The sequence below is a fragment of the Rhinopithecus bieti genome, unplaced genomic scaffold (assembly GCF_001698545.2).
Source record: "Rhinopithecus bieti isolate Rb0 unplaced genomic scaffold, ASM169854v2 scaffold_32955, whole genome shotgun sequence".
Taxonomy (NCBI): domain Eukaryota; kingdom Metazoa; phylum Chordata; class Mammalia; order Primates; family Cercopithecidae; genus Rhinopithecus; species Rhinopithecus bieti.
This window is the reverse complement of record NW_016814423.1, coordinates 2,190,645-2,198,400: the sequence shown is the minus strand read 5'-3', so window position 1 is coordinate 2,198,400 and position 7,756 is coordinate 2,190,645. Positions and strand designations below refer to the sequence as shown.

Sequence of the window (7,756 nt, the reverse complement as noted above, 5' to 3'; positions counted from 1 at the left end):
ATGCCCGGCCTCTGTGATTTTTCAAAAGACAAGTATTGGTCAGGCATGGTGACTCACACTTGTAATGCCAGCACTTTGGGAGGCCAAGGCAGGTGGATGATGAGGTCAAGAGATTGAGACTATCCTGGCCAACATGGTGAAACCCCATCTCTACTAAAAATACAAAAATTAGCTGGGCGTTGTGGCACACGCCTGTAGTCTCAGCTACTTGGGAGGCTGAGGCAGGAGAATTGCTTGAACCTGGAAGGTGGAGGTTGCAGTGAGCCGAGACCAGGCCACTTCACTCCAGCCTGGGTGACAGCATGAGACTCTGTCTCAAAACAAAAACAAAAACACCCCAGTATATTGTATATGATCTACTAAGAAATTAGAGATTATCTGAATACAGTCTTTATAGTTAATGGAGTTAAATTTTTTTATAACATTTAATTATATTGAGTATGCATGCATGTTTTGTTCAACATGGTCAGTCACAACGAATAAAAATAACCATTTTGGGTTGTTAGATTTTGTTGTGCAGTGTTGTGATTCATTAAGAAATCTTAGGAGGTCATTTCAATCATCCTACTTGAGGCTAAATCGTTCATGACATATATGTGTGTTTTTTTTCCCCAAATGATTAGGTAAATCCATGTGCTTATGTATTAGTCCATACTGTCAGAAAGTTCTTGTATCTCTGTATTTAAAATTAAAATTCTTTGAATACTCTCTGCTTTCAAATGGTGATGACAAAAATCATTTGTAGGGGTTTAGCAATGAAAGAATTATTTACTTGATGTTGCAAACAGGTTGTTTATTTTAGTTCTAATGTTAGAATGCCCAGGGCTCAGTCTGATGTCTAACATCAATTTACTTTATTGTTGGCCTCACTCACTGAGATGTTAAGTTCTATAGGGTAGAATTAATTTTTTTTTTTTAAATTTTAATCACTGCTATATCCCCAATACCTGGAACAGTGCCTGGCATGTAGTAGGTGCTTGACACATTATTGTGGAATGAATGAATGAATGTTGAAGTAAATGACAAGCTGATTTGGGAAGACATTTGTAAATACCAACTTAGTGTTTAAAAAGATCTTTTGGCTATCGCTTGAATATAGTGCTGGTTACAATAGTCTGCTGCAGAGTGCTTTTTGCATATTGCAGGGTTTTGAGCTGTAGACTTAAGTGTGCTAGTCAGTGAGAGATTAGGAAAGATATTTGATACTGTGCTAAATTCAGAATGGATAGTTGATAACTTTTACTCTACTTAAAACTGTATGACTTTTTGGGTTTATAAATTGGATAGGAGGGAGCTTTATTTTTACTTAGAAAATCATTTTAAGAATTGTTTGCATGAACCAAAGAATAACAAAGTATGCTTTTGTTTCTAGGTGAAAGATTTAGAGAACTAATGGATAAGTTCCTGAGGGTTAACTTCAGTAAAGGCTGCCCACCCTTGTTTACTACTTTGAAATCTTTATATTACAATACAGAAAAGGTAACCCATTTGGTATTTATTCAAGATCTTTACTTTAGTCTTTTTACTAATTGTAGATGTCCATGTTAATAATTGTGCTTTTACTTAATCATTTTCTCTGTTTTAGTATATGTTACTTTACTTTCAGTCTAATAATGTACTGAAATTATATGCCTGTAGTATAAGTAATATCAAAGTAAGAGGGTTTATGAAAGCACTAAAATTATAAAGGTTGTTTATTTTAATGGGTATACTTCTTTTAGTAGCATTTTAAATTTGACATTGTTACCAAAGGTATATATTTATTCTATGATTATTATTTTATGGTACGGTTATGGATTTTTAAATTAGTTATGCATGCTTTTAAAGTTAGAGCTTGGATAATTGAGTTAGTGCAACAGTAAAATGCAATTTGGTCAAATTACTGGTATAAATTACTAGTTTTAATCAGTAGGCTGCATTTTAATAAATACAGATTTAGCTAGTTCTTGAATAAAGAATTGTCTTTCTGCTTTTTAAAATTAGAAAATAGGCCAGGCGCGGTGGCTCATGCCTGTAATCCCAGCATTTTGGGAGGCCGGGGTGGGCAGATCACGAGGTCAGGAGATCGAGACCATCTATGGTGAAACCCCATCTCTCATAAAAATAAAAAAAATTAGCCTGGCATAGTGGTGGACGCCTGTAGTCCCAGCTACTCGGGAGGCTGAGGCAGGAGAATGCCAGGAACCCGGGAGGTGGAGCTTGCATTGAGCTGAGATCGCACCACTGCCCTCCAGCCCTGGGTGACAGAGTGAGACTCCGTCTTAAAAAAAAATTTTTTTAAGAAAATAGGCACTTAAATCTTGGTCTTAAATTAGAAAGACAATTAAAAGTTAATAGAAAGCAAGTTATACTTTTATTTCCAAGTGTTGCTTCTTATTAAAGTCTGAAATCTTGTTGTCTTTTCTGTAGTCAGTTTTTTAACGTTACTAGCTTGATAAGGAAAAGATTTTATTAGAAATCCTAAAACAATTTTTAGTTAAGCTTCTTTCATTTTTTATTTATTTAGCTTTGATTCATAATAATTTGTAAATTTGCACTGATTGTGAATAATACAATGTTGGAAATATCAGTTAGAGATATAGCTGATTGGCATTTTCCTACCGGTGGCAGCAGGTTTCATAAACAAAAGAAACAACTGATGATCTCTAGTACCCAATTAGAATAAAACATCATTTATGTTAAAACAAAAACAAGCCAGGCGCGGTGGCTGAAGCCTGTAATCCCAGCACTTTGGGAGGCCGAGACGGGTGGATCACGAGGTCAGGAGATCGAGACCATCGTGGCTAACACGGTGAAACCCCGTCTCTACTAAAAAATACAAAAAACTAGCAGGGCGAGGTGGGGGGCGCCTGTAGTCCCAGCTACTCGGGAGGCTGAGGCAGGAGAATGGTGTAAACCCGGGAGGCGGAGCTTGCAGTGAGCTGAGATCCGGCCGCTGCACTCTAGCCTGGGTGTCTCAAAAAAAAACAAAAACAAAAACAAAACCCTTACAATTTTTTTTTTTTTTTTTTTTTGAGACGGAGTCTCATGATCGCCGGGCTGGAGTGCAGTGGCGATCTCAAGCTGACTGCAGCTCCGCCTCCCGCGGGTTCCCGCCTTCTCCTGCCTCAGCCTCCCGAGTGCTGGACTACAGGCGCCCGCCACCTCGCCCTGGCTAGTTTTTTGTATTTTTAGTAGAGGACGGGGTTTCACCATGTTAGCCAGGATGGTCTCGATCTCCTGACTACGTGATCCACCCATCTCGGCCTTCCCAAAGTGCTGAGGATTACAGGCTTGAGCACCGCACCCGGCTACAATTCATTCTTTAATGTCTGTTGTATGGTCTATTTGACTGCAGTGTTTCTGCTGTCAGTTTTTTGAGAAATAGTGATTGATTCCTATGTAAACGTGTACCCAGTGCCTGCCAATAATTTCTCTAGATTATTTAACATTGGGTAAAATTCTTTTGTTCTTTTTGGTGAGGGTGACAGAGACGAAAGGTTGGATAAAATGTCAGAAATAAAAAGAAATCTTATGTATGTGAATTAGAGTACTTCTTTTATAACAGTCTTGCAGCAGCTGCTGACTACAGTGGACATTAAAGGATTTGTTTCTCTTAAGCTATTACGGGGCTTTCACAGGGTGTTGTTCACAGGCATAGGCTTTTTACTTTTTAAAAATTCTTCCAATATTGATCCAAAGTTGCCATTACAAAAATGTTAAACATTTTTTTGGTATTTTATATAAAGCATGAAAATTATATTTTTGAATAAGGCACTGAGAATACACTGTTTCATATAGGAACTGTCTCTTTAGTTTAATTTTAAAGCAAGCAACAGGAATGCTATTAGAAATGCCAGAAGACCAAGTGTGTTTGCAAAATGAATTAAACTGCAGAAAATTGAGCTCAAGTTATCTCAGTTTAGTATAGTGAGAAAAAATTTGCAAGTCTAAGAACTGTTCCTCAAATAATTTTGGCCACATGTATCTGTGATTACTTATGAGAACATTTTATTTATTTTTTAATATTTATTTTTCAGTTAAATTTTGTAAGTTTTGTGTTTGACTTTTTTTGTAGTTTCAAAGAAATTATTTCAGTAGTTTTTGGGGAACAGATGGTGTGTGGTTACACAGATAAGTTATTTACTGGTGATTTCTGAGATTTTGGTACACCCATCACCTGAGCAGTGTACACTGCACCCCATGAAACCATTTTAAAACTGCACATTTCTAACCAGCAGTGAAACCTGTTTTGGCAGTTAGGTGGATTTTAACTTTCAAGGAAGGATTTCAAGGAGGTGAAGTCTGATAAACAGTTATAGTTTGTAAGTTTCCAAATATTATAGAGTAATTCGTGTTGGTAGCATGAAAATGAAATTGTCTTTTGAAGTTAGTTTAAAACGTAGTACATTTGCAAGAAATGTATTTCTTTTTTTTTTTTTGAGAAGGAGTCTCGCTCTGTCGCCCAGGCTGGAGTGCAGTGGCTGGATCTCAGCTCACCGCAAGCTCCGCCTCGCGGGTTCACGCCATTCTCCTGCCTCAGCCTCCCGAGTAGCTGGGACTACAGGTGCCCGCCACCTCGCCCGGCTAGTTTTTTGTATTTTAGTGGAGACGGGGTTTCACCGTGTTAGCCAGGATGGTCTCGATCTCCTGACCTCGTGATCCACCCGTCTCGGCCTCCCAAAGTGCTGGGATTACAGGCTTGAGCCACCGTGCCCGGCCAAGAAATGTATTTCTTAAATGTCTCCAGCATTTTAATTTTTTTGGCAAACTAGAGTTTGGGTAGAGTGGAAGGCAATGAGTGATTGTCAGACAAATTCCCTAATGTGTTTTTTGTTGTTGTTTTTGTTTTTTTGAGATGGAGTCCCGCTCTGTCACCAGGCTGGAGTGCAGTGGCGCTATCTCGGCTCACTGCAACCTCTGCCTCCTGGGTTCAAACGATTCTCCTGCTTCAGTCTCCCAAGTAGCTGGGAATACAGGTGCCTGCCACCATGCCCAGCTAATTTTTTGTATTTTTAGTAGAGACAGGGTTTCATGATGTTGACCAGGCTGGTCTTGAACTCTGTCCTTAAGCGATTCGTCAACTTTGGCCTCCCAAAGTGCTGGGATTACAGGCGTGAGCCACTGCACCCGACCAAGTTCCATAAGCTTTTTTAAAAAACATAGGTAGGTATTTGAAATGGCACTCATTTTACTTTTGTCAATGAGGTTTTGGAGGAATCTTTGGTGAAGAAAAGGAGAAATTTTCATTTTCCCAGCTTTCTTTAATGTTGAAATAGAATCTTCTATAAACTGTTATCAAGGTGTTCTTTTCTTTTGTAAATAAGAATAAAATGTTATTAAAAATATATTTATACTCCTTTTAAGTTAGATTTTGTTAAAGTTAATATTGTTTTGTTTCTTATTCGTTCGAATATAGGTGTCCTGTCCATAACAGATGACTTGCTGAGATGATATATATTTGCTTACTTGTTTTGAAAAGTACTTAAAAAAAATTGTCAGTGTTTGAGTGAGGCTTTGGGGTCTATCAATTTTGTTGATCTTTTCAAAAAAACCAGCTCCTGGATTCATTGATTTTTTTGAAGGGTTTTTTGTGTCTGTATCTCCTTCAGTTCTGCTCTGATCTTAGTTATTTCTTGCCTTCTGCTAGCTTTTGAATTTGTTTGCCCTCGCTTCTCTAATCCTTTTAATTGCGATGTTAGGGTGTCAGTTTTAGATCTTTCCTGCTTTCTCTTGTGGGCATTTAGTGCTATAAATTTTCCCTCTACACACTGCTTTAAATGTGTCCCAGAGATTCTGGTACATTTTGTCTTTGTTCTCATTGGTTTCAAAGAACATCTTTATTTCTGCCTTCATTTTGTTATTTACCCAGTAGTTATTCAGGAGCAGGTTGTTCAGTTTCCATGTAGTTGTGCGGTTTTGAGTGAGTTTCTTAATCCTGAGTTCTAATTTGATTGCACTGTGGTCTGAGAGACAATTTGTTGTGATTCGTGTTCTTTTACATTTGCTGAAGAGTGCTTTACTTCCAATTATGTGATCAGTTTTAGAATAAGTGCAATGTGGTGCTGAGAAGAGTGTATCTTTTGTTGATTTGGGGTGGAGAGTTCTGTAGATGTCTATTAGGTCTGCTTGGTACAGAAATGAGTTCAAGTCCTGGATATCCTTGTTAACCTATAGAAGATATTTTTTATGTACCTTAAATCTGTTAAGTAGTATTAAACTAAACAAACAATTTAGGTTGCTATATATAGCATAGGGATTCCAGTGTCTGTCGTGCTTTACTGAAATAGTATCATTTTTACTGAAGATAATGGTGAGAATATTTCTAACTTAATTTTTTGTGGATGTCATCTCATTGAAAATATCAGTTGTGTATTTATAGGTAATAACCACCTTTAAATGTTCTGGTAATATATACTGTTTTCTTCTTACGAGTAGTTAAAAGAAAAAGGGGACAACTTGCCAGCCATGGTGGCTTACGCCTGTAATCCAGCACTTTGGGAGGCTGAGGTGGGAGGATCACTTGAGACCAGGAGTTCAAGACAAGCCTGGCAACATAACAAGAGTCCATCTCTACAAAAAACGAAAACAATTAGTTGGTCATAGTGGCATGTGCCTTCTCTCTCAGCTACTTGGGAGGCTGAGGTGGAAGGATCCTGTGAGCCTTGGAGGACGAGGCTGCAGTGAGCTGTGATCAGGCCACTGTACTCCAGCCTATGCGACAGACTTGAGACCTGTCTCAGGGAAAAAAAGATGAAGAACATCTCCTACTTTTAGAAAATAACTATTATATACTTGAAGTGCACAGATGTTTTCATCTGTTTTGTATTGTAGTCTCTCACATATTGTATCAGACCAAACTTTTTTTTTTTATGGAGAGGGAGTCTTGCTCTGTTGCCCAGGCCGGAGTGCAGTGCTGCACTCTCAGCTCACTGCAACTTCCGCCTCCCAGGTTCAAGCGAGCCTCCTGCCTCAGCCTCCCAAGTAGCTGGGACTACAGGTGCATGCTGCCATGCCTGGCTAATTTTTCATAGTTTAGTAGAGACAGGGTTTCACTGTGTTGCCCAGGCTAGTCTCGAACTCCTGAGCTCAGGCAGTCCGCCATCTTTGGCCTCCCAAAGTGCCAGGATTATCCACCATCCTTGGCCTTCCAAAGTGCTGGGATTACAGACGTGAACCACTGCGCCCAGCCCAGATCAAACTTTTATTGTGAATAATTGTTTACTGGCTCTATAAAATAGTGTCCATTTCTTCTAAGTGTGAATAAAGAACCTTGCCTGGTAGTATTTTTGATTGGGGCTCAGAATCCTTCTATTCCAGAGTTGGCATAACAGCAATAATAAAAAATCAAAACTGGAAACGACTAACATAGTATTCACAACATCTGTAGCAGTTTAATGAGAAGATTTTATATGTACCATAGTCTGCTGGTGGTCTGAGTCATAATGCCAACAAATTATTTCTGTAGTGCTCAAAGATAAGCTGTCCAGTGGGACAGTGAGTCAGATGTTTGACCAGCCGTTTGATATGGTACACAACTAATATGTATTGTGTATTAACTTTTCACATTGATGATATTTATAAGGAATCTTATCTCACTTTTCTGTTGGCATTTGTGTAAGTTTGTAACACTCTTCCATCAGTTTCCATGTTCTCAAATAGTAAAAGTGCTGAGTAACTTGGCACAAAAGTTTAGAAGTAATTTTTCATCAAAAAAGTGCTATAATCACAAGATAGAAAATTTGGAAAACAGAGGAAAGATCTTAAAAAATGGGAG

At 38.4% G+C, this 7,756-nt stretch overlaps 1 protein-coding gene across 4 annotated transcripts in view; it reads left to right on the top strand.

Annotated features, from left to right (window-relative positions):
* NAA16 (N-alpha-acetyltransferase 16, NatA auxiliary subunit) overlaps window positions 1-7,756 on the top strand; it is a 74,815-nt gene that overhangs the window by 27,262 nt on the left and 39,797 nt on the right. For all 4 annotated transcript variants that reach the window (XR_001881131.1, XR_001881132.1, XM_017850205.1 and 1 more), the window contains exon 9: window positions 1,373-1,479. Coding sequence is in view for 2 of the 4 variants with exons in the window: in XM_017850205.1 (XP_017705694.1) it covers window positions 1,373-1,479 (107 nt within the window). In the remaining 2 variants the exon portion in view is untranslated. The remainder of the gene's footprint in view (window positions 1-1,372; window positions 1,480-7,756) is intronic.